Source organism: Oncorhynchus keta, chromosome 19 (genome assembly GCF_023373465.1).
Source record: "Oncorhynchus keta strain PuntledgeMale-10-30-2019 chromosome 19, Oket_V2, whole genome shotgun sequence".
Classification (NCBI taxonomy): Eukaryota; Metazoa; Chordata; class Actinopteri; order Salmoniformes; family Salmonidae; genus Oncorhynchus; species Oncorhynchus keta.
Genome location: NC_068439.1, coordinates 56,320,250 through 56,347,046, shown reverse-complemented (window position 1 = coordinate 56,347,046; position 26,797 = coordinate 56,320,250). Strand labels below are relative to the sequence as shown.

General features: G+C 41.7%; 1 protein-coding gene and 1 long non-coding RNA gene across 2 annotated transcripts; both read right to left on the bottom strand.

Annotated features, from left to right (window-relative positions):
• Nucleotides 1-619: 619 nt before the first annotated feature.
• Nucleotides 620-25,350, bottom strand: LOC118398511 (serine palmitoyltransferase 2-like). Its single transcript, XM_035793906.2, has 12 exons — nucleotides 25,090-25,350; nucleotides 22,388-22,582; nucleotides 21,405-21,559; nucleotides 20,249-20,397; nucleotides 19,125-19,249; nucleotides 13,658-13,751; nucleotides 13,135-13,240; nucleotides 11,685-11,904; nucleotides 10,921-11,047; nucleotides 5,347-5,482; nucleotides 4,934-5,063; nucleotides 620-3,464 (listed from the first exon to the last, which is right to left on the bottom strand). Exons 1-12 carry the CDS (start codon nucleotides 25,252-25,254, stop codon nucleotides 3,312-3,314), a joined length of 1,755 nt encoding a protein of 584 aa, XP_035649799.2. The 5' UTR covers nucleotides 25,255-25,350; the 3' UTR covers nucleotides 620-3,311.
• On the bottom strand, nucleotides 5,510-6,222 carry LOC127909427 (uncharacterized). The gene is made up of 3 exons (XR_008071074.1): nucleotides 5,788-6,222; nucleotides 5,596-5,755; nucleotides 5,510-5,563 (listed from the first exon to the last, which is right to left on the bottom strand). It is a non-coding gene; the product is annotated as an uncharacterized LOC127909427 (long non-coding RNA).
• Nucleotides 25,351-26,797: the final 1,447 nt, after the last annotated feature.

Below are 26,797 nucleotides of genomic sequence, written 5' to 3'. Positions count from 1 at the left end.
AGAAGACAAATCTAACCAAGAGCTTGAAACAAACAAAGATAGATTTAATCTCAGCACTGTTTCCAACAGCAAGTCAACACAAACCATAGCTTCAAAAACCCCATCAAGTGGTTTATCTCCAAACATTGAACTTGCCAAGAGTAAAAGCCTACTGATAACATACAGGTGTACATGCATTTACAGAGTAGGTCAGATCACATCTCTCTTTCCATTGCAAGTTCAACGATGTAATGTTACATCAAAGGGCTTTTAAATCGTTTAATTTAAAAAACATTTACTTTGAGTTAGATAATGATTAATCACATATGATTATAGTATTATTGAAATCTAAACAGCCTTCCTGAGATAAATGGTCATGTTACTGGACGTCAGCAATCACATCATGCCTCAATAGAAAGGAGATGGGAACAGGATACAGAGGGTGATCCCAAATAGCACCCTATTCCCTATATAGTGCACCATTTTGACAAGGGCTCTGGTCAAGAGTAGTGCACCATAGGGAATATGGTGCCATTTGGAATGAAGACAGACTACATGGGCCCACCCAGATTTAACTAAACACAACAGAAAAGTAGCAAGTTTAAAATGTTACGTCTGGACAAATTATAGACACTTTAAATCTCAGCGATAGTTTAATAAGGAGTTTGTAGTAGTGGAATGATCACAGTGCTAACCGCAGCTCTCTTCCACATATTTCTACTTCCAATACAAATAAAAATTATGTACACTCACACGCACTACAAACTGGATATGTGACTAAAGACAATATTATACTTGAACTGACCCATAAATTGAGCCATGGAAAGTCAAACATAACATTTAAACAAAACAAACTCAAATTAAAACACAAAATCAGCCAATTCTGGAATGCCATATTAGAGAAGAATCATTGTGGAAGACCGTTGGCGGGAAAAGATGCTTTGTTTAAACCAAGCGTCAGTTAGCCAGCCGTAAAGCCTGTCATTTCAGTGAGGCTACATCATCTGTATATTACCGATGCCTGTCAGTAGTACTAGCACTGTCATTAAGACACACATACTCCATCAAAAGTGTTCCTAAAAAGGTTTCTTTTGCTGTCCCTGTAGAACCATTTTGCTTCCAGGCAGAACTATTTCACCCAACAAAGAACCCTCAAAAGAACCTTTTGGTTAAAGGTTCTGGAACCAAAAAAAAAAAAAAAAAAAAAAGGTTCTACCTGGAACTGAAAAAGGATGATACAGAAATAACCAAAGAACCCTTTAGGTGTCTTTATTTGGAGCTGCCACAGAGACATTATTAGAAACATCTTCCACAAAATAGAGCAGATTGAACAAAATATGACATTTGTAATAAATAAAGGCGTAACACTTCCTGTATGTCTATGTCGTGCATTATATATAGCTCATAAGGCACTATAAATGCACTGTGAAGAAGGTATCAATAGGAAGTTTTACCAAATAAGGACATATCTGTACATCAGAGAAGCATGTCTAGGATGCATCATCTTCATACATACAGATAAACAGGTGGGTCATATTATGGCCAGCGTGTCATAGTTTACTAAGACATCAACACTGGTTATTAAGATAAGCACTTAGAAGATATACAGTTAGAGACTCAAACCACGTGGTTCTTCGGTAACGGTCAGTTTCCCGGACACAGATTAAGCCAAGAATCTCCATTCAAATAGTTTTTTCAGTCCAGGACTAGCCTAAAAATCGGTGTCCGTGATACCAACACTAAGAGAAACACTTCACACGACATGGCTCTTATCAAGCTTATAGAAATATTAAAGACTCTTCAGCGATAGACATGTTAAATACGCTAGAGCGTATAGACATGTTAAATACGCTAGAGCGTATAGACATATTTAAGACATTTGGGCTTAAGTCATTCGAGTGCAGGCATAAACACTAAATATCTAAGGCTGAAGAATGATAGAAAAAAAGCTGTAATATATAATATATATATATAAATGAAATATTCACAACATGGCAGCTCTTCAAAAGGGTTCTTACCCTATTCTTCTAAACTGGTGAAATATGTAGCTTACACACACAGAGAGAGATAGAGCGAGAGAGGATTAGCTCTGATAATAGGTCCAAGACATTTTACCTGTTCATTTACTGTGTAAACAGCAGATAATATCAACACCGGTCAGGGAAAGAACCCCCGTGACAATATTAAAGTCTAACACACCGATCAGAGTGGAAAGTTCAATATATAATAAGCTACACTTGACGGTGTACCTCATTTGATATGAAGCCTATATGTTGCCCTATTAGTCATGAATGCTATATATTATTTATTTCCTTCTTTCTTGCATTATAACTTCTGCTGTTATCCTAGAAATGTAATCCCTAGAACAAAATGTAGATCGCGGTTCTAGGGATTCCATTTCTCTGATTCGTTAACTCCATTGGTACAACCAAACAAATTCTTCCTCCCCATCTTGTTATTATTATTGCATTAGAAGCCCCCATAATGCAGTTGGAACACGGAAATAAGATTCAACATTTAGGTCCAACACAAAAAAAATAATAATTCACAATAAGTTAAGATACATTAAGACAACGATAGGGGCTTACACACTTCGAAACGAACATTAAGACAACGATAGGGGCTTACACACTTCGAAACGAACATTAAGACAACGATAGGGGCTTACACACTTCGAAACGAACATTAAGACAACGATAGGGGCTTACACACTTCGAAACGAACATTAAGACAACGATAGGGGCTTACACACTTCGAAACGAACATTAAGACAACGATAGGGGCTTACACACTTCGAAACGAACATTAAGACAACGATAGGGGCTTACACACTTCGAAACGAACATTAAGACAACGATAGGGGCTTACACACTTCGAAACGAACATTAAGACAACGATAGGGGCTTACACACTTCGAAACGAACATTAAGACAACGATAGGAGCTTACACACTTCGAAACGAACATTAAGACAACGATAGGGGCTTACACACTTCGAAACGAACATTAAGACAACGATAGGGGCTTACACACTTCGAAACGAACATTAAGACAACGATAGGGGCTTACACACTTCGAAACGAACATTAAGACAACGATAGGGGCTTACACACTTCGAAACGAACATTAAGACAACGATAGGGGCTTACACACACGATAGGACCTTGGTGACTTTCTTTTATCCCTACCCCACTGTAGTGTAGTGTAGAGATACTCAAATCCCCTAAGTTCCACTTCTACATTTTCATTCTTTAGTCAGGGACTGATTTAGAGCCGGTGCACCAGGTAAGTGCAAAAACAAACAAAGGTGCAAGTATGCCTGGTGTAGCTGGTTCAGTTAGTTATATGACAAGAAGGCTTGACGTGGCTGGGCTCCAGGAGCAGACTCTCCGCAGAGGACCATGGACCCAGGGAGGAGGGGAAATCATGATGTTTGGAGTACTTCAGCTGCAACACATCCCCAACCTCACTGATGGCCTCCAATGCCTGGGGGAGAAAGGAGAGATAACAACAGGAGACCTTATGTTTACTACACATGGAGTCAGAAGTGGGATTCTATACTGAGGAAAGAGGGGTGAGTCGAGTAGCTCACAACAGCAGCATATTGTGAGTAGTATTAAGAACCACGAGTAATTCCTGCTGATCATAGAGACAATGGGGAGAGGTGTGCTTCTTACACCATTGTGAGGGTTGCTGAACCATGACATTCACCTGACTAAATTGTTAGTGAAGAAAAATGGAGTCTACTTGCGTGAAACTAAAACACAACTGAGCACAAAAAAAAAAAAAATAAATTGGCCTACACCACTTTCCACAAGAGACTTTCTGTGTTGCGATACCATCGGTCCGCAACCCACCTGGAAACAATTTACCTTCCTTGATTTTCTCTTTTTTACAACACCTTCTCTGAACTTTGAGTAAAGAGGGAGAAAAGATTTCCAAAGAAGAAAAAATGTGGCTTCATGCATTTGAACAAAGTGAAGCTGATGTGCTTTAAAAATGGAGCATTAAAAACAGTGTTGACATGATCTTCCAAAAGATAAATGACTGTCCTTGGACAGACAACGCACATGCCCAAAGAAAACTACATCTGAGCTTGCTGCTCCACCATAGTTATGGCACTGTGCGGTCTTTCCTTCAAAGACTCCCACACCAGAGTTCAAATAGTATTTGTGTTCTTCCAAATACTTTGAACACATAATTGAGCCTCCCTGGGATTGCCAGATGGGTGGGGTTAGCACTTATGGGATGATTTTGTTGGTTCTGTTGCGCCAGGCGAGCTCAGCTTAAGTATTTGAAGAAAACAAACACTTGCTGAACCCAGGTGTTCTCTCACACCCCCGCCCCTCTCATAAAGCATGTATTGAAATGCCTTTCCTGTCTGTCCTCCATGCCTGCAGCACATCAGCCCTGACAGTCAGAAGCCAGGCATGACTGACTCACTGCTGGGAGACAGTCAGTCAGTCACTGTAACTACTTTGAGGAGACGAAGAGATGTGGAGGAATTCCATCAGCTATCAAAGGATGATGGTGATGTCTCAAGGGAAAAATAAAGTCTTCACCATACATTCTAACAATGCACCTACTATTGTGACTAACCATAACCCTTCACATCAATTGGACTGGACCCGATTCTAGGACCACATAGAAACTTTGGGTACATCTCAATACATAAATGTTGTCTCCTCACTTTAGTATCCTTCCTCCTCCTTTCATCCTATACGAAGATAAAAGAGTTGAATAGAATATAAATAATTCGGAACACAAATCCTATTGAGTGAGACAGACTGACAAAACGAGGCTACACTTTTGAAAAAGTACCAGCGAGAGCCAGATAGAGATGGCTCCATGGAGAGAGGGAGGAGTCCTTTGACTACTCTGTACTGTGATTAGTTGACTCACTGTGTCAAGCATGTCTGGTGCATGTGTGTGTGCGTCTCTGATCGGTGACTCACCGTGTCCAGCATGTCCCTGGTGTGTGCGGCAGACACACAGAACCTGGCCCTGGACTCTATGATGGGTGTGGCAGGGAAGCCAACCACCACCGTCCCAATGTTCCTCTTCAGCATCTCCCTGCCAAACGCCCTGAGAGCGAACCAATCAGAGATCAGGATTATGGACCACGTGACCAATGTGTTAACAATCTGCTTATTCTATGGCTGGCTGGCTGACTGAGCAATGTCATGTTGATCGTGTGAGAGAAAAGTGAATACAACAAACAGTCTGATCGTGTTCACTGTGGTTATTTACTCAACAACTGGTGTTAGTTGACCAAGATGTGTGACTTGGCTGACTGATCAAACCTACTCCATCTTAGCTGAGGTTTGTGTTTTTGTAAACATCACGAACTAGCGGTTACCAGACCTACCCTATTTTGGCGGGCATGTAGAGCATCATGGGTACGACAGGAGAGTCATTGTTTCCGTAGATGATGAATCCCATCTCTCTGAGTTTCCTTCGGAAGTAGGTGGTATTTTCTGACAACTGCTTTAGACGCTCCGCCCCTGAAACCATTAACAACCAATTAAACCATTAGCTAATTCATCTATTAACCTGTTAAACCATTAGCTAATTCATCTATTAACCTGTTAAACCATTAGCTAATTAATCTATTAACCTGTTAAACCATTAGCTAATTCATCTATTAACCTGTTAAACCATTAGCTAATTCATCTATTAACCTGTTAAACCATTAGCTAATTCATCTATTAACCTGTTAAACCATTAGCTAATTCATCTATTAACCTGTTAAACCATTAGCTAATTCATCTATTAACCTGTTAAACCATTAGCCAATTCATCTATTAACCTGTTAAACCATTAGCTAATTCATCTATTAACCTGTTAAACCATTAGCTAATTCATCTATTAACCTGTTAAACCATTAGCTAATTCATCTATTAACCTGTTAAACCATTAGCTAATTAATCTATTAACCTGTTAAACCATTAGCTAATTAATCTATTAACCTGTTAAACCATTAGCTAATTAATCTATTAACCTGTTAAACCATTAGCTAATTAATCTATTAACCTGTTAAACCATTAGCTAATTCATCTATTAACCTGTTAAACCATTAGCTAATTCATCTATTAACCTGTTAAACCATTAGCCAATTCATCTATTAACCTGTTAAACCATCAGCCAATTCATCTATTAACCTGTTAAACCATCAGCCAATTCATCTATTAACCTGTTAAACCATTAGCTAATTAATCTATTAACCTGTTAAACTATTAGCTAATTCATCTATTAACCTGTTAAACCATTAGCTAATTCATCTATTAACCTGTTAAACCATTAGCTAATTCATCTATTAACCTGTTAAACCATTAGTGATTACAACCATGAACAGATAAACCACAACCATTGAAAGGACTGTGGCATTTACACACCACTTCAGGCCTAACTTCCTTGTTGACTGAAAGGAAGGGATACAGCTAGGTGCTCAGACTCAGAAAAACAGCATCTGCCATTTCATTTTGAAACACAGAGCTGAAAACGTAAAGCATTCCAGGCTTAAGTCTGACATTAAATTAATTTCACTCAGACAGTCATTTCCCCTGGGCCCTAGCTTTGGAATTCAAAGCCATTCTGAGAGAATGATAAACGTATAGGCTGAAAGAAAAAAAAGAGAGTGGTGCTTTCAGGAGAAGGAATTGCGTTACACTTGTTTGAAATTCCTTTCATATCGAGGGGCTCCCTGGTAGGAATGTCCTGTCTGTCTCCGGTCACATCCACATATTTGATTTGAGCTTCAAACCAGAGAAAGTAATTCTGGTTGTGTTAGGGAGGTGGTTCCCTGAACCACACTCGATTTGATGAGCAACCTTGCCGGAGACACTCAAGACTTATTAAGTCTCCAAGCGTCGAACCCCAGTCAGTCATTCTGGCACATGACACACCGGCCAAAACGTTAGCAGCCTTGATGCCACTACTGGTTATGCAGCTATTGGCAGTGACTACGCTTCAAAGGCATGAATCTCAAACCCACATGGAGCTGGGAACCATCGAACTGTCAATGTTACTCTTTCCTGAGAAAACTGTCAAGTGATTCAGACAAGGCCGTGAGATCAGCCATTTCCATCCATCTGCTTGTCAGAGAATGGTATGGAGCATTGTGATGGTTTGAACATATCTGCTAGATCAGGCTCATATTCATTGAGGACCAAACAGAAGTAAGTGGACTGAAGCTGAGGCCCGACTTGGACTTGATCCAATAAGAATGGTTCATTTTCCGTTGTAAAACGTTTCCCATTGCATGCCCTAATGAATACAACCTTGCTGTTCTGTGACCCACCTGGGAGGGACCTATCCACTGATACCGGGCGAGATATATATGTTTTCATCCCCCAATGGGTAATGTTGGTCTATAGAGTAATCTGATCCTAGATCTGTGGTTAAACGCAACTTCTACCTTGGTGGGAGACGGGAGGAACCTCCCTGTTAGAGTAACAACCCTGGAGTGACCCGGACCCCCGCTGGGCTGTGTGTGCGTTTGTTTGAATCTGTTTTACCACAGCTTGTTCTCTGAAGCCCTGAAGGTCAGGGGAGACACCTAGAACTCTAACCCCCCCAGCGGCAGGCCGCTTTGTACCCAGCTAGAAGGTGCAAAGACAAACACTCCAACACACAGACATCTGAAACCTATAAAAACTCTATGTGGGGAAAGTCCATGCTACCACTTCACAGGCTTCAATCACCCAGAGCCCTCTGAGGGATGCAGGGGACTGTCTGGAGGTTTTAACCCAGCCTGGTGCTACTAAGAGGGGGATGTGCTCTGCTGTGCGTGTAGGAGTGACTATCAACACAGTTGATCTCCTTAACTCCACTCCTTTAAACATGCATTGCCTTTAGTTTTTGAGTGATAGTTGGTGGTCGTAGCCCTTTACACTCGTACCTGTATACATACGGGTTGAAAATGGCAGATTTGGACACTGATAAGCGCCTAAATTGGAATGCAGTGGCTTCACAGTAACATGCTATACATGACGTCAGACCTCAGGCTCCACAGCGCTTGAGCACCGCGCGTGACAAGAAGTAGCCCAAATCCCTCCCGCTAATTGGGCAACTTTTGCTAATGTTTTGTTGTCTGAGCCAGGGAAATTCTGTACATTGAGGACTCGATGTGCAGTATTTTGAAAGATGACATGTTGAGGATTATAATAAATACTGCTTTGACGTCATACAAGCAAGCCAAAGACCCATGAGTCCAAAAGTGCACTTCACATTTCCATATCACAAAACACATGTCATATACCGTGTCAACGTTTACGATCACCACGTTTACATGTCCTGTTACAAGACAACATGGCGTTATACACTGGGTTGTTTTGACAGTTGTCCTGAACAGAGTGAATCTGTTTATTGTATTGTGAAAAAAATTGTTGCAGCGGAAACAGGCATCTGAATGCACTCAAGACTCCATTCTATACGCACCAACATTAAACTGAACAAAATTATAAAACGCAACATGTAAAGTGTCGTTTCATGAGCTGAAATAAAAGATCCCAGAAATGTTTCATACGCACAAAAAAGCTCATTTCAAATTGAGCACAATTTGTTTACATCCCTGATCATTACACAGGTGCACCTTGTGCTGGCGACAATAGGCCTCTAAAATGTGGAATTTTGTCACACAATACAATACCACAGATGTCTCAAGTTGAGGGAGCGTGCAACTGGCACGCGGACTGCAGGAATATCCACCAGAGCTGTTGCCAGATAATTGATTGTTCATTTCTCTACTGTAAGTCTCAACCGCAGACCACGTGTAACCATGCCAGCCGAGGACCTCCCCAGTGGGTAGGCCTGGCTTCCAAGTGGGTGGGCCTATGTCCTCCAAGGCCCACCCATGGCTGTGCCCTTGTCCAGTCATGTGAAATCTATAGATTAGGTCCTAATGAATTCATTTCAATTGACTGATTTCCTTATATGAACTGTAACTCAGTAAAATCTTTGAAATAGTTGCATGTTGCATTTATATTTTTGTTCAGTTTACAAATTGGTACTCTGAATTGCCTAGTGAAAGCCTAACACTAAGATTGTATTTGAAAACGTAGCTTGTCATGTTGGCAATAGAACAAACGTTCAAATTATGCCCACCCTGACCCAGACTGCGATTTATAATGGACAGTTTTTGGATTGCGTAAACAACGGTAATTGTGTTAAGGCGGGGATGCAGGGCTGTGTTCCAAACAAAACAACTACAAGTGTTCTTGATCTACTTCCTTAACGACAGAGCGAGGAGAGCTAAAAAATTAAAGTAAAAAAATTACCTTATAGTTAAACTTCTTTGAGTCATAAAAGTGTATTGGAATGACTTAGGTACTGTGCACACTTTGGAGAGGTGGGTGGCCACTTGGAGACACCAGTTAGACCTCTCACTCAAACCCTTGTTTACCTTGTGTGACACCTACCCCAAAATTCTCCAAGAATATTCTTTTACTGAACGCATCTTCAGTATTTTCAGATTTCGTTATCAAATGAGGCAAAAAGTGCAGTAAATGTAAAATGTGCATCAAATCAATAGTGTAATGTTTGGATTCAGTCTTGTGACTGGTGGGTCCTCACCTTTAGTCTAATCATTTTCCAAAGAGTTCCCTTTTAATTGCTACCATGTAATCTTATTAAAATCTGTTCCTGTACACACACACCCCAGGGCAAAAAAAATAAATAAATCATAGAATGTTTGGGAATGATGCAGTCAGGAACTTGTGAAAATAGCTATAGCAATATGGAGTGGGAAAGCGGCGTTGCGTTTGGACAATTAATAGACACTGCAGTAAATTAAACCAAATGAAAAAATCTATCTTGTCCAGGACCAGCACGTCATAACCAATCAGAGCTACAGTAGGCCTATATGCAAATAATCAGTTTGCCTGACATTTTACAGGCAGCAGCAAGAGCACGACTTTAAATCATTAGAAAGCAATCGCCAAAATACACCCGAATGGATTTCTGAAAATATGAAAATACCAATACAGTCCTCTTACATTAGGGAACTTCACAATCCTATGGATCAAACAACAATGAACAGGTCGGCACTCTCTCCCACAGTTGCCTATGCACACAAACAACAACAACATCAACAACTAATGCCTGCCTGAGTGAGATGAGCTAAAAATCTGCTGTTGTTGAACAGGGAAATGGATTCTTTCAACGTCAGCCACTTTACTTTTAGTCACCAATAAGGCTGTGTGTGTGTCGGGGGAGTCCAAACAGGAATAGTGCCATGGCAACTATATGTGCCATAGTAGAATGATTATTATCCAGACTCTCCTTTGTTTACCTTTCTCTGTTCGCCACTTAGAATTGTATTATACAGCCTTCATCGCTTGGCTGTAGGTGAGTAATTGCCACTCCTTGAGTCAAAGTACAGATCAGACCAGTTCAAAGCTGGTGAGGAAAATCTATACAAACCCTACATGACATTAAGCTCCCACCTCTGAGCTGTCATCTGTTGGAGAGGGCAATGACTTCGCGTGACAAGATTAACCAAGCAGCAGGGTTTAGGTCAACTCAACAGTGGGCAAAACAGCTCCTAAGCTTTCCAGGTCTTTACTGCCATCGTGTGGCTACTGATGGTAATGACACTGTGGTGTCAGTTACTGCCTAATGCAAACAAAATACTTTTTGTACTGTATAGCAGTCATCAACCCTTTGGCTTAGATTCAACACATCAAACAATTGATGATTGAATCATGTTTTTCAGTGCCAGGCAAGAACACGAGCCTATAATACAAATAAAAGTTGTCACACCCGTGGTATACCATGGCCGTCAGCCAATCAGCATCCAATGCTCGAACTACCCAGTTTATAACACCCTGTAGCTCCCCAGGACCAGAGATGAAAATAACTACCTAAACAGACACTAAACTAGTTTTCAATCAACAACACAGTGTGGTACCAGCTGAAGTGGAGGCTTGCTGTGTAAACTCACCCAGACTGGTGTTGTCCTCTCCCATGATGATCTTCATAGAGGTGATGATCTGTTGTGACACGGGAGGGGACATGGCCGTGGCATAGATTGAACTGTGGGAGTGGGACCGCAGGTAGTCTATCAACTCCTATGGGGGAGAGAGATACAATAAAACACCATTGTCAATATAAATGGGGTTCATAGTTACAATTAATACTACATAAAGGTTGAACTTCAGATCGTGAAAGTCTCCTATTGATGTGAACACATGATATATGTGACAATCTGAGTTAGGATCTCAAGACAGGATTTAGCCCTTAGATAATTTCCCACATCATGGGGCAATGATAAAACCAGTTTGTCTTGTTGATGACTAAACCTCCACACCTAAACTGTCCTAGTAAACTGTATCAGAAACCACCCCGAAAAAATCTTGAATCTTATCATTATAAATATGATCTCCCATGTCAGTGCCTGTTATCCACACACACACACACACACACACACACACACACACACACACACACACACACACACACACACACACACACACACACACACACACACAGCTTTGTTATAATGGAATGTTTTAGAACATTTACTGCCCTGAACATAGCTTTGGGAACCTTGGTACCCTGCCAAGAACATTTCTCCTAACCCGTGACCCTTTGGAAAGAGTCACAGGCTGCCCTACTTCCTAGTCTCGTATTCACTACGTTACCAGAATTGGCAGGTGTGAAGACAGCAGGAAATCAAGGTTGCTTTAGAGCAGACAACAAACTCACCCTCTTCCCTCCGATGTATCCTCCAGCAGCACCAAAGCTCTTCGTGAATGTTCCCATCATGATGTCAACGTCTTTGGGGTCCAGACCAAAGTAGTCCACCACCCCTCCACCTCGTGGTCCGAGAGCTCCGATGCTATGGGCCTCATCCAGGTACAGATAGGCCTTATAATGCTTCTTCAGGGCTATCACCTCAGGCAGACGTACTATAGAGCCCTCCATACTGGGGAGGAGAGGAGAATGGTGAGAGGTGGAGGGAGGAGAGAGAGAGAGACACATACACATTCAAGACTGACACATGCACACTAAAACGATGGGTCAGTTAACTGTACTTTTCACCTTATGTTACTTCACCTAGAAATATAGATGATTAGTTCACCCTAGGTATAATCTCTGCCCACTGAGTGTACGCTACATTGTTTAGTTTATTAGGTATACCCATCTAGTACTGGGTCAGACCCCCCTTTGACTCCAGAACAGCCTGAATTATGTTCCTAATGTGTGGCAGGATGTTTATTCCCCACACCGTTATACCACCGCTACGAGGCTGTACCATTGACCTCAGGCAGGATGGGGCCATAGACTCATGCTGCTTTACGCCAAATCCTGACTGCCATCAGCATGACGCAACAGGAACGGGAATTTGTCGGACCAGGCAATGTTTTTCCACTCCTCAATTATCCAGTGTTGGTGATTGCGTGCCCACTGGAGCCCCGCTTCTTGTTTTTAGCTGATAGGAGTGAAACCTGGTGTGGTCATCTGCTGCAATAGTCCATCCGTGACAAGGATCGACGAGGTCTGCATTCCGAGATGTTGTTCTGTACACCACTGTTGTACTGTCCCGTTATTTGTCTGTTTGTTCTGTTCCAACGAACAGTAACTGAATGCCTCCATGCCTGTTTGCCTGCTTTATATACCAAGCCTCGGCCACAATGACTCCTTCTGTAGGAACGGCGTGGTGTACCAAATAAATTAGCCACCGAGTGTATCTTATTTGCAGCTCCTTGATCTTTGTTTGCAGTGGGAAGACAATGACTGTTTATCTTAAGTTCCCTAAGGGTGTGTCAGCCCATTTTAACTACACATTAGTGAATTATATTGATTAGGGAGAGGCAGCTTTACTTACAACCATATTGATCATTATGGATTCGTTGACTTTTTACAGTAAGTACCTTACGAAGAACTCAAGCCAGACACTTATGTTTTATGTCCACTTCTATGCGAAGTCTGAATGCACCGCAGTAGGATTCACTCTACATCAATCCATTCAGGGTGCTAGAAAGAGCGTATCCGCATAAAATCGGTTTGATTAATTTAATCTGGATTTCATTATTATTATTCTTTTTTAAATAACATGCCTCCACAGAATCCATATTGCCCTACATATGAGAGTTCAAAGGGTTAGAATCTGTTAGTCTTTCTAAAAAAATAAAATAAAAAAAAGGTAGACTACCTGTAGATTCCCTCGACCAGAATTAGCATCTTCTTCCAGGGCCTGTGTGTTCTGGGCTGGCCGTGAACAATGGCATCTCTCAACAGCTTCTCTAGACTCACCATATCTGGGAGCGGAGACCGACAGAACGGTGTTAGAGAAGACTAGGACCTAGACAGGGTGTGAATAATGCAGCCGGAATACCTGAAAGTTTATTTTTTGACGTTCAACAACGCTACATTGTATCCGTGATAACACAGACTGACACCCAGTCTCAGAGGAGTCTAAAAACAAAAACCTTGGCATGAACAAGGAGCAGACTATTGGTTATGCTTCTGTTACGTGACACACCGAACTGATTACAAAGGGAGGAACAGTAGATTATGTAACGGTAAACGTCTCCGACGGACACACCCACTACCGGTGCCAGGTAAAAACACACCAAAAACACAGAGCCTTTGTGGAATTCTGATTGTCTAGTTTCCCCCCAGTGTGTAGTGGCCTTGGGGGTAGTTGAGTGGAACTAGTTTTAAAGTGTACTCACTGTTGTGTTTGAAGACGCGGATGGTGGCGCCAGAGAGCCGCGCCCCCAGCGCCAGAGAGGCGTGGTTCAACTCATCACTCAGAATCAAACAGCCCTGGAAATAGCAAATCAATTTACAGACAGTATTTTCATACAACATATTCAAACTTGCCCCTTACAGAGCGATGGAGGACATTCAATGGCGTAGACTCCTTATAGGAGCCATTGTCTTAAATCAAGTAACTCATACAATATATTACATCAAACAGCCCTAGAATGTAAATACAGTTGATTAATATTAAGTCATAGCAATACAATATACTGAAGAACTAATACGGTATACAGGACAGCTTCCCTGAAGGGGAAGGCTTTACAGACAGTCTCACAGTCAGTGACACCTCGGCCATCACATGACACCACACACCGTTGCATAGTTACCGGAGGGCACGTTACACAATTTAATCATCTAGTGAATGAATGATTGAGCAGAACGAGCTCATTATTCAATGACACAACTTACAAGAAGAAGCGAGGAAAGGAGGAAAAACGAGAGAGAGAAACCGACTGGGTTTAAGAATTCTGGACCTTTACCTCCTCTCTAACCAGTGGTTCCGATGTCCGTTAGGACAGGAAATGTGTGTTCTTACTCTCACGAGGACGACCACGTGTGTGTAAGAGAGGGTACAACACATTCTATTTACACGCTCAAATGCCCATGTGGGCTTGTTCACATTGGTCAGACAAAACGCGCACTCGAAGAGTAGCTGAACACAAAACAGCTATCCGCACCAAAAATATGGACTGCGCGATCGCGCGGCACTACATCCCTGGATGGTAGACCAGATGCTGCTGGAAATGGTGTTGGAGGGCCAGTAGGAGTCACTTTTTTCCTCTGGTCCAAAAATAAATAATAATATCCCAATGCCCCAGGGCAGTGATTGGGGACATTGCCTTATGTAGGTTGTGGTCTTTTAGATGGGACGTTAAACAGGTGTCCTGACTCTCTGCAGTCACTAAAAATCCCATGACACTTATCATAAGAATAGGGGTGTTAACACCGGGGTCCTGGCTAAATTCCCAAACTGGCCCTCATACCATCACGGCCACCTAACCATCCCCAGCTTCCCTCCAAATTGGCTCATTCATCCCCCCCTCCTCTCCCCTGTAACTATTCCCCAAGTCGTTGCTATAAAATGTGTTCTCAGTCAACTTATCCAGTAAAATAAAACAATTACCAATACATTTGTGAATGCCAATCACGGTGCAGTCTCAACCCTGAAATTCTGGGTAATTGAGAAGGTTTCGCTTTCCTCCAGAGGAGGCAATATTGTGAGGCAATTGTTACAGCGAGCAGCACTTTGGATCGACTGCTTAGATTGCGTCGAGCCAAAGGGTCTGAATGAACAGCTCTCCCTCATCTTTTTTTGTGAAGACGTTTTCTTTGTTTATTTCTCCGTCTTTTGTTACTCAAGCGGAATGCATGTGTAGGAATCCTGAATCAATCATATTGTTTGAATAACTTGTGTAGTTGCTGTTACTACTGACATGTTGGATTGACATGACGAGCGGGACATTCCCCTGCGAGGTGATACAGGTGCCTCCCAATATCCTTTTCCCACTCAAAGCTCTGGTGAAGGTGATTCATGGCAAAACGTAAGCCCATTGTTTGTTTGTCCCGTTCATACATCTATCAGCTTTACACAGAAACAGTGCTCAATTTTTCTTTAGTCTCCCGAAAAGTCAACAGTTAAAGTACCCTGGGGTAATTTCATTTTACTTTGTCAACACACACACACACACACACACACACACACACACACACACACACACACACACACACACACACACACACACAGACAGACAGAGAGAGAGAATGTGTCTGACACAGAGCGCTTCCTACTTTTCACATTGTAGTCATTTTTGCACACTCTTATCCAGAGACTTACAATTAGTGTATTCATCTTAAGATACCTAGGTGGGACAACCACGTATCACAGGCATATACAGTACATTTTTCCTCAATAACGTAGCTATCAGTAGTCAGAGCAAGGAGGTAGGGTTCAGCGATGTCAACCTTTGTCCTATGATGATTATGTACCATAAAAATCAGTGATATACGATGCTATCGCTCCCATTGGCCATTTAAATACAACAACTCAAACAACCTAAAAGCTCTGCTAAAAAGAAAAAAAAAGACAGTTAGGCTGTAGCGCAAAATCGAATTTAACTGGACAAATCCTGGCGAAAGATGTTGTTGAAAGCCGGGGAAGAGGCTAAGTGCAGGCAATAGCAAATGTTTTTGAATATTCCTTTCTGGTGGAATTGCAGAACAGGTGTGTGTGTGTGCGTGGCACGCACATGATGGAGCAGTGACTGTCTGATGAGGAACAGTCTTACCGTAGCGAGTTAAATGATACATTATGGCCTTTAATTGTTTGTGCCATCTCTCATAAAGCTGTGATTGAGAAGCCTATGCCTAGGCTGTAGACCTTCATTCTTGAAAGCCACAACAACTTTAGGGCAACTAAAGTTCATAACTTTAAGTTGTCTTAAGGCTTTTATGATAGGCCTAGTAGGAGATACAGTTGAAGCCGGAAGTTTACGTACACCTTAGCCAAATACATTTAAAAACTCTGTTTTTCACAATTCCTAACTTTTAAATTCCCTGTCTTAATCCTATAGAACATTTGTGTGCAGAACTGAAAAAGCGTGTGCGAGCAAGGAGGCCTACAAACCCGACTCAGTTACACCAGCTCTGTCAGGAGGAATGGGCCAACATTCACCCAACATATTGTGGGAAGCTTGTGGAAGGCTACCCGAAACGTTTGACCCAAATTAAAGAATTTATAGGCAATGCTACCAATTACTAATTGAGTGTATGTAAACTTCTGACCCACTGGGAATGTGATGAAAGAAATAAAAGCTGAAAGAAATAATTCTCTACTATTATTCTGACTAGAGGCCGACAATCGGAAATCGTATTTTGGGCGCCGATTTATAAAAAATATACCTTTATTTAACTAGGCAAGTCAGTTAAGAACACATTCTTATTTTCAATGAAGGCCTAGGAACGGTGGGTTAACTGCCTCGTTCAGAGGCAGAACGACAGATTTTCACCTTGTCCGCTCGGGGGAATCCAATCTTGCAACCTTTCAGTTAACTAGTCCAACGCAATAACGACCTGCCTCTCTCTCGCTGCACTCCAGAAGGAGACTGCCTGCTACGCGAATGCAGTAAGCTACGGTAAGTTGCTCGCTATTAAACTTATCTTATAAAAAAACAATCAATAATAATCACTAGTTAACTACACATGGTTGATGATATTACTTGATATTATCTAGCGTATCCTGCGTTGCATATAATCTGACTGAGCATACAAGCATCTAAGTATCTGACTGAGCGGTGGTAGGCAGAATCAGGCACGTAAACGTTCATTCAAACAGCACTTTCGTGCGTTTTGCCAGCAGCTCTTCATTGTGCGTCAAGCATTGCGCTGTTTATGACTTCAAGCCTATCAATTCCCGAGATGAGGCTGGTGTAACCGAAGTGAAATGGCTAGCTAGTTAGCGTGCACTAATAGCGTTTCAAACGTCACTCGCTCTGAGACGTCTAGTAGTTGTTCCCCTTGCTCTGCATGGGTAACGCTGCTTCGAGGGTGGCTGTTGTCGTTGTGTTACTGGTTCGAGCCCAGGGAGGAGCGAGGAGAGGGACGGAAGCTATACTGTTACACTGGCAATACTAAAGTGCCTATAAGAACATCCAATAGTCAAAGGTTAATGAAATACAAAATTGTATAGAGGGAAATAGTCCTATAATTCCTATAATAACTAACCTAAAACTTCTTACATGGGAATATTGAAGACTCATGTTAAAAGGAACCACCAGCTTTCATATGTTCTCATGTTCTGAGCAAGGAACTGAAACGTTAGCTTTCGTACATAGCACATATTGCACTTTTACTTTCTTCTCCAACACTTTGTTTTTGCATTATTTAAACCAAATTGAACATATTTCATTATTTACTTGAGGCTAAATTGATTTTATTGATGTATTATATTAAGTTAAAATACGTGTTCATTCAGTATTGTTGTAATTGTCATTATTACAAATAAAAAAATTAAAAAACGTCCGATTAATCGGCATTGAAAAATCATAATCAGTCGACCTCTAATTCACATTCTTAAAATAAAGTGGTGATCCTAACTGACCTAAAACAGGGAATTTTTACTAGGATTAAATGTCAGGAATTGTGAAAAACTGAGATTAAATATATTTGGCTACGGTGTATGTAAACTTCGACTTCAACTGTATTTTGTGTACTGCCCTGCTGTGCAATCCGAGACTCGTTTTTTACTGAGCAGCGCCAGTCAAGTTCAAATAGGCTAAACTATTGTCTGTCACATCACAAAGTCGTCACCATCGAAAATGGCTGTCAATCCACGTTGATCGACGATGCGATCATAAAGTCTCCCGACAATACTTCATATGCTACTACCCTCAGGGCCATTGGTGTCGTCAGGCATTATGACAATTGACTACCCCGTATCTCAATGTTTTGAGAACACATGGAGGAAACTAGATTGTTTTGGAATGGCGTTAACCCTTTAAGACCAACGTACAACTGGTGAATGAAAACATAACATGTTTTCACCACCAAAAGGAAATACGATGTGTGCCCAACTGCGATCATTTCAGGGAAGGAAAGGTTACTTTAATACATTGACTTACAGAAAGTGAGTGGAAAGAGGGGAGAGAGTAAGTGAGATCGAGAGAAAGGCACACACACACACACACACACACACATAAAAGTGATACATAAGCTAAGTTTACATCCAATTGGCGACAGATTTTCATGCAAATATCCTACAATCCACATAAAGAAATATGCACGTTTCAACCCTACTGATAGATTTGTCACAAAAACTGTGGTGTTAATTAGCAACTGTGTCTACTCCGGCCTTGGTAACATCACTCGAGCCAACAGCTTGTAGTTACAGTGCGGATAGGCTGTGGGCGGATAGGCTGTGGGCGGATAGGCTGTGGGCGGATAGGCTGTGGGCGTAGTCTACATAATCTCATCATTATAGAAAAGCATCGATCATCATGTCACCAGAATAAAACTCTCAATATTTATTTGAAAGGAGCATCAAGTTCATCACCTAGCACTTTCACCACCCCGTGAAGTTCATCAAAATGTATTTAATCTGTAGCCTAATAAAATGCATGCTTTCCTGAATCGTAGTAAGCGTACTACACACCAGATCGCGTGACTCAAAGTTTACTTCGATATGGTCATTAAATAAATATTTGAGCATAAAGGCGCTTATATCGCCATTTCTCGCATAATTAATGTTACCAACATAAAAAGAGTGTACCAAAACTTCCATCACAGCTTTCGTGTTTTTAAAAGTTGTTTTATATAGTAGTACTTTACTTGCATTAAAACTGTGGATGGAAATATGGTGAGGCATTCCTGCACAATTCCTACCTTCCCAGCGAGAGCAGGAATGTTCATAGAGTTGGTAGCGAAGCCCATCCCAAACGCCATGGATGACTCCACCCCCAGGAACCTAGCAACCAGCTGCTCCAACTCCTCATGGATGTCCAGGTTACCTGGAGACAGCAGAACATGCCAATACAATAAGGCCTTACTGTAAAAAGGTCAACTCAGCTAAATGACATTACCACCAGCAGCACCGCAGATATTGAGATAAGTGAGATGCAAGACTTCTCTCTCACACAGTATCTACGCACGTGCACAGGTTCACAGTGTGGTAGCCAGGGCACCAGGAGAAGTTGAGCCTCCCACGTTGAAATTCGACCCACTATGCTGTTTACTTACTGCATCTACATCCTATCGCTGAGTCTATGAACACGTGTTCATGTCAATATAAAGTGCATGACGTCAATAAAGATGCACGAACAGAACTATCCATATCAGTAACAGTGATGCTCTGTGGGTGTTTTCACACTTGGACCCTTTCAGACAATTTTTGTGCAGTGTTTACACTTCAAAATTGTTTTTTGGATATTGATTAGCGATTGTCAAGGATGCACAGAAATTCCAAAATACGTGTGGTTTTCAGTTCAGATTATTGGTCTCCTCCCCTTCATCTACACTGATTGAAGTGGATTTTAAAAATGACATCAATAAGGGATCATAGCTTTCCCCTGGTCAGACACTCATGGAAAGAGCAAGTGTTCCTAATGTTTTGTACACTCAGTGTATGTCCAACATGTCATTATATTCGGTGCTCTGTCATTGTGTGGTACATAATAACAGAGGACGTGCCTTTTGTTTCCTTGTTTCTTTAAAAATGACAAAACCACAAAGAATACGGGAGAAACAAGACCAACAACAAATTGAGCGGAGCAGCTTGTCTGTACTAGTGCAGGCTTCATATCTGTGCTTCGTTTTAGACAGCATATGCCATTCATCCAAAGCGACTTACAGACATGCGTGAATAGACTGTGTTCGGGCGGTATCGGGAATCGAACCCACCATACAGCCATTGCAAGGGCCATGCTATACCGGAGCTACAGAGGTCCACAGATATGAGTGTATCAAAGCAAATGCCCCCCCACAAGAAGGTTATTATAACCAGGTCTTACCCATCTCAGAGCGGGTGCTGCCCACTCCCACACCGTACTTGTGTGTTGACCCTGTGGCATTGTCAGCACACCTCCCAGTGTTCTCAGCAAAGCCCAGGTAGTTATAAGAACCCATGTTGATCACGTCTTTCACCACCTTGCCTGTGTGTCTGGCAGACAAAGACAGAACTTTGAGCAACTCTGACAAGACATGGAAGTATTAAACAAACCAGTGTCAAAAAGAGAACATACCCATGACAATATGAAGGTGTTTCCTTTATTTTTATACAGTACTCATTTTTGCCAGGCAGCTAAATTAAATACCTTACTGGCTAAACGTGTTTGAAAAGGTTTTGTTTTTAACGGCATCTTGACGTGATGGGTTCCCTAACACTTACATTTGGTTGTGGAAAATAAGCTAATACAATCAAATAGGGCCTAGCTAAGAGTGAAAGAGGTCAACCATTAACACACAATAACATGTGATAAATAGAGTTGGTGGTTTCTATCCAGCACATTTGTCCCGACAGTCTCCCCTCACAAAAAGCGGAAAAAATATATATTTTTATATTTTTTTCCATTATTCTTTTGATACGGTCCTAAAATGTTTGGCATTTCAGCAGTCAAGTTAAAATAGTGTCACCAGTGAAACTTACCAAAAATCTATTTTTTGAGTGGATTTGTCCTTTAAGTAGGGCAACGACCTGAAGGGTGATAGAGGGGGCATGATAGCACCATGCCTTCCATGACGTAGGTAGGTAAGGACACACACATTTTGGTATTCTATCCTTGTGAGGACATAAAATGTATTTCCATTCAAAATCCTATTTTCCCTAACTCTAAACTTTAACCAGTAACCCAACCTCTAACCCTGACCTTAATTCTAACCCTAATTGTAATCCTAATTGTAACCCTAAACCTAAACTTAAAATAGCCGTTATCCTCATGGGGATGTGGGAAATGTCCCCACAAGGGAGGTTTTTCTTTTGGGGGATTTTAGGTCCCCACAAGGATAGAAGAACCAACCCATCCATCCACACACATCTTGTCTCCCGAGCTACTCCCATGATTTTCTAGGGCTGGGCCCTAGGCTACAGCGCCAAACAAATGTCCTCGTAGGAGCCCCCCCACACACTATAAGTAAGCCCTGTTAGGGTTGTTAGGGTGCGCGACTCACTCGAACGTCCTGTTGTAGTCTTTGGAGGTTCTCTCCACCAGGTCCATCTTGGCTCCAGGGACACTGCAGATAGGCCTGTTCCAGTTGTCACGGATACGCATGTATAGATTCCTGGTGTAGAAGTTCTCAAAGTCCTGGTACAGCGGAACAAAGTCCTACAACACAGACAGAGAGAGAGAGATCACCGTCATACGTTAGAATGATTAACTAGGTCTGGATCAATCCAAGCGCACAGGTGTGTCTTTCTTTCAAGCTTTCAGAGAGCTCGTTTGACATAGTTTACGCTTGCACTGAGCATTGCTGTTTACAAATAACAGGTTTGGGAAACGCTTACTCTGTTCTGGAACCTTCCTTGAGTAATTGTCAGGACATAACGGTTGCACTGAGCATAATGGTTGTGAAACACATTCCTGTGTTACATGGCAACATTTCCTTTTGTAGGATAGACGGAAGAAAAGCCATTATCCATCGGGTGATTGGTTGAGAATTCTTGGGTGTGTGACATCACTCAGAGCCCTTACCAGAACACAAAACATGGCAGACAATCTCTCTCGGTTGAGATCTGACACCAGTAGTAATCACCAACTTCAATGAAGTTCAAATTGCAAGACGTCTAATATTCCTACACCCGAATAAGATTGTCGCCAAGGAGACGCACCTTATTCACACAGCGCTTGAGTAAATATTAGAATCGTAATAGTTTGGACTACATCAAAGCAACGAATCCAGTAAAAGTCAATTAGGGTGGGAGCAGAGTGAGAGTGGTGAGCAGGGAGTCTGTAGAATTTATCCCTAACCACTGATACAGGGTCAGATCTTAATGATTAGGTTAGGATTGGGAAGGTGGGCCGGTGAGTGGCAAAAACCTTATTCTTTAGAAAAATACAGACAAACAAAATGTATAGACACTCTGGATACGAGTGTCTGCTAAATGACCAAAACGCAACAGTAAATATAACAAAAGTACTGTCTGCATCTCTTACCTTCTGTTCGTCCCTCTCTCTGGCCACGTGACAGTTCTCGACGCCCCAGTTGCGGAGGAAGTCTCTGAGGTACCCGAAGATGGTGAGGATGCCGTAGCCCACGTAGGTGAGAACCGCCACAAGCAGAGGAGTCTCCTCAAACTGCTCCACAAACGGCCTGTTGTACAGGCTGGTGTTACGCACAACATGGTTGTTCTGGGGAAGAAGAAATACACGGAAGTGTTACTTACTCAAAGTGATTTTGTGTTGATCTTTGCATGAAATTCCGTTAACGCCAAACAAGGTGACACGGAAACGCCATTGTTTTTGGGGTAGGCCTAGTCGTTGCTTAGCAAAGCGTACCCTAACGGCAGTTGAAGTTACTTCTGTCCCATGGGTGACAGCCAAGGTGAGAAAAATATTAACGAGTGACATTTGAGTGAACTTATTATCTCTGATTACATAGGCCAGGGATAGAATCTAGGGTGATTTGTGAGAGTGAACATTTAAAAAAAGGTGTTTAGCTTGGCTTCCAGATCAAGAGAGTCTAACAACTACATTTAAGATGCTTGCCGAGCCTTTCTATGGACATTAAAACAACTCAGAGGGAAACATGAGAAAAAAAATAGGCCCAGGTCTTCTTTATTCAGAGATCGTTTGTTAAAAACACAGAGGGACAAAAACAGACCCAAGACCATTTCAAGTTATACAATAAAACAGTTGTTTTAAACATAAAAACATACGTGCGGTTGTTCCCCCCCCATAAAAAGCCAGATCACATAGCCCCTAGGCTCAGAGGGTTATCCATAGGTTTCCAATTGAGGCTGAGCTGAACTGTGGTTTATTGTCCTGAAAACTATACTCTGAAATCAAATGACCTGAAGTCAGTCAGCCTCGTCCCCCATTAAACCCCTGGCTGCTTAGCAACCACACGTGACCCAGTCATGCCCCTCTCTGAAATACCTTTGTGGTGTATGTGTTTGCACGCATACAGGCTGTTCTGAACTGAGCTCAGAACTGGTCAAACCAGCTACCAGGGTCTGTCTCCCACGGTGAACAAACATGAGGAAATAGCCCTCTAACTTGTCCACTAACCAACATACACCCTGAGGTCTGACTGCTAACAACTAGACCTTTAGGCTAACTGAAATGCACAGAGAGAGAGTTGCTTCATGTTTAAAGTGAAAAATGCCTTTCAGAGAAAGCAGTTAGTGTCCTAGGCCCTACTTCCACCACCACAGACTACTAAAAACAGACAGATCTTATTTGAGCACCATTTATAGCTGTGCATTAGAAACAGTCCTAAGACCAACTGTCATGTGAGAAGAGACTGCTTTGAACCTGGGGTGGAAACTGGAAATGTAGCCTACAGTACAGTATGTTAGAAACAGATAAGATTAGCATTCCTGAAACATTATTTTGTGTCTGAGAAATTAAGCTAATTGACTGCACCCAAATTGGACATTTTAATTTAGAGGATTCATATAATATTCAATAACTATTCTCCATAGCAGTGTCAGTGTAAACAGAGACCAGCCCTTCTACAATCTGACGTACAATTTGATGTTTTTTTAAACAATGAGTTAGAAACAAGGAATCCAAAGACACGGTCAAAAGAAATCGACTTGCATTGGATTTGTGCCACACATGCTTAAAAGATAGCTTTTTAAACAGTGTCCAGGTAAACAAAACCAAAGCATAGGTTGCTGTCATACCTTGTCCATAAACTGCTTACAGGGTAAGGAAACCAATGTCATTTTGTAATTTGGGTGACCTATACTGATAACAAATATCACCTAAAAGTAGGAACAGCACCATTTAGTGGTCAGAACCTGGTAATATCAGGATATAGGATGGGACACAAACCTAACAACTTCAATGACTAATTTGTCTCAACTGCCACCACGTCCCTCTCTTCCATATCTTTCTCCTCAGAGACATTCCTGCACTGCCAGGGCCCACTCCCATAGCCAGCAGCCATTCTCCCCAGGTGCAGGCTTGTGTGCTGCCCGGAGAGGGGGGTGTGTGTGTGTGTTTCTGGGAGACAAAGTACTCCTATCTAGTTGTTACACAACAAAAGCTCTGCCTCCCCATGCTGACTGGTATTCTCCATAGTAGTGTCAGTGTAAACAGAGACCAGCCCTTCTACAATATCTCTCTCTCACACACACACACACACACACACACACACACACACACACACACACACACACACACACACACACACACACACATTTAGCAATAACTCTGTGTTACTACACACATACCAGCATTATCACGTAATCAGGTTAAAAAAAACATAGGTGTTTTGAGTTTAAGAGTGAATTTATGATGTCAATGATTAGTTTAAGTGTCTTTGGGGAAAACTAAATAAAACCAATGTTCAAAATGAGTCAAGGATGTGGTCGATTGTGTACTGTAAACTTCCCTATTCACTTTCACCAATGAAACATAGCAGCCTATGATTAGGCTATCTGACAACACCCATAACCTATCCCTCAGTACACACAAATTATGAGGCTTGATCATTTCGTAAGAAAACATCCACCCTGTCAAACTTATAATAATACAACTACGACTAGGTAATAAAAGCTACACAATGAAGCGAATTATTCAACTGTTTTATACTTCGTCGGGCTGTGGTTATTCAATCTACTTGTGAACAAAGGCAAGTGTTTCTTCCCTATTCCCATGTAGCGGTAGCGTTGACGGGTGGGCCTCACCTTCTCACTCGGGCGCCGATACTTCTTCTGTTGCGGTTGTTGGAACAAACAATGATTCTTCACGAAACCGTTCCTTCCCGAAGATTTTTTACCGTTTGCGGTCCGGTGGCAAACATCTCCATTTACCAACTTATTCGCCGAGCTCTCAGTCATACTTGGTGGCATTTATTCGCTTGAATATCCCGGTTGTATACTTGTTCACCAAGGGACTCTTCTCTTCTCAGTTAATGCCGGAACTAGCATTCTGCCAGCAGCACAAACAACGACGTCACATTCGTATGGTAATGAAGAAGCCTTCAAAATAAAAGGCCGCATTTCAAAACATTTATTAAGAAAAAAATGTATTAACACAAATAATGAAAAAATACAATGTTGACACTGGTATGTTGAGAATATTGGGCTGTAGAGAGAAAACGTTTTTACCTGTCTCAGCTAAAGTGCAGTGGAAAATACTCAGAAGGGTCTCTACTAACTAAACACAGTGGGGCAAAAAAGTATTTAGTCAGCCACCAATTGTGCAAGTTCTCCCACTTAAAACGATGAGAGAGGCCTGTAATTTTCATCATAGGTACACTTCAACTATGACAGACAAAATGAGAAAAAAAATCCAGAAAATCACAATGTAGGATTTTTAATGAATTTATTTGCAAATTAAGGTGGAAAATAAGTATTTTGGTAGTTCTCTCTAAAACACGATGTGTATCGTGTTGTATTGGTGGGTGGGTGGAGAACGAAGTGCTAGGTACATACAACAGTCCCCCTCCAAAACGACACATATTTGGTTAGTAGAGACCCTACTGAGTATTTCCCACCTGACTTTAGCTGAGACAGGTAGAAAAGTTCTCTCTCTCCAACCAGTATGTATCCAATTCCCATGTACATTCTATTAAAGTGGATTGCTTTGGCAGCTATGGAGGCGGCTGGGTGAAAAACCAGCAGCAGGCTGTGCGATGCAGTCTCCCTAAAAAATTAACCATATTTGGTTAGTGGAGACCCTACTGAGTATTTCCCTCCCCACTTTAGCTGAAATAAGCAGAAAAGTTCTCTCTTCAACCTAACATGTGTCCCATATTATAGTGTATTGAATTGTAGGCTATGGAGGGGGTGGAGATTGAAGTGCTGCTGGATATGCACGACACAGTCCCTCTTAAAAAACTAACCATATGAGTATTTTTAATCCCACTTTAGCTGAGACAGGTTGAAAAGTTCTACAAGCTAATATGTATCCCATATACAGTCTAAAACAGTGAATTGCATTGTGGGTTATGGAGGGGGTGGAGCGAAAAGCCAGCAGTGGGCCGTGCGACACAATCCCCCTCAAAAACGAAACGTATTTGGTTAGTGGAGACCCAACTGAGTGTTTCCCAACACAGTTTATATGAGGTAGTAGTTTCTTTACAACTCAATACATTTCCCATATAGAGTGTATTGTATTGCAGTGAATGAATGGGTTGAGTAAGGAGTCACCAGCACTCTCTATTAAACCCGTTGCCCAGCACAAGACAGCAATTTAAGTTTTGCAGACTATTGAGAAGGTTAATTCCAAGAATATATTTTTGTATTGTATTAAAAGCTCATTTCTTTAAATATAGCCTACACAATAGTTTTCAACATACTGTACCATTAGTTGTGTAAACTTTCAAAAGAAAGGCTCATACAAATAATACAATATAAAAAAATGCTGCTAGGAGAACGATAATCTCGGGTC

Excerpts from the sequence above, each read along its gene's own strand:
- LOC118398511 (XM_035793906.2), bottom strand. The coding sequence starts at position 25,254 with ATGCCACCAAGTATGACTGAGAGCTCGGCGAATAAGTTGGTAAATGGA. Across the intron at positions 22,583-25,089 it reads ATCGGCGCCCGAGTGAGAAG|AACAACCATGTTGTGCGTAA; the intron begins GTGAGGCCCACC and ends CTTCTTCCCCAG. Across the intron at positions 5,064-5,346 it reads TACATGCCCGCCAAAATAGG|GGCGTTTGGCAGGGAGATGC; the intron begins GTAGGTCTGGTA and ends GTTCGCTCTCAG.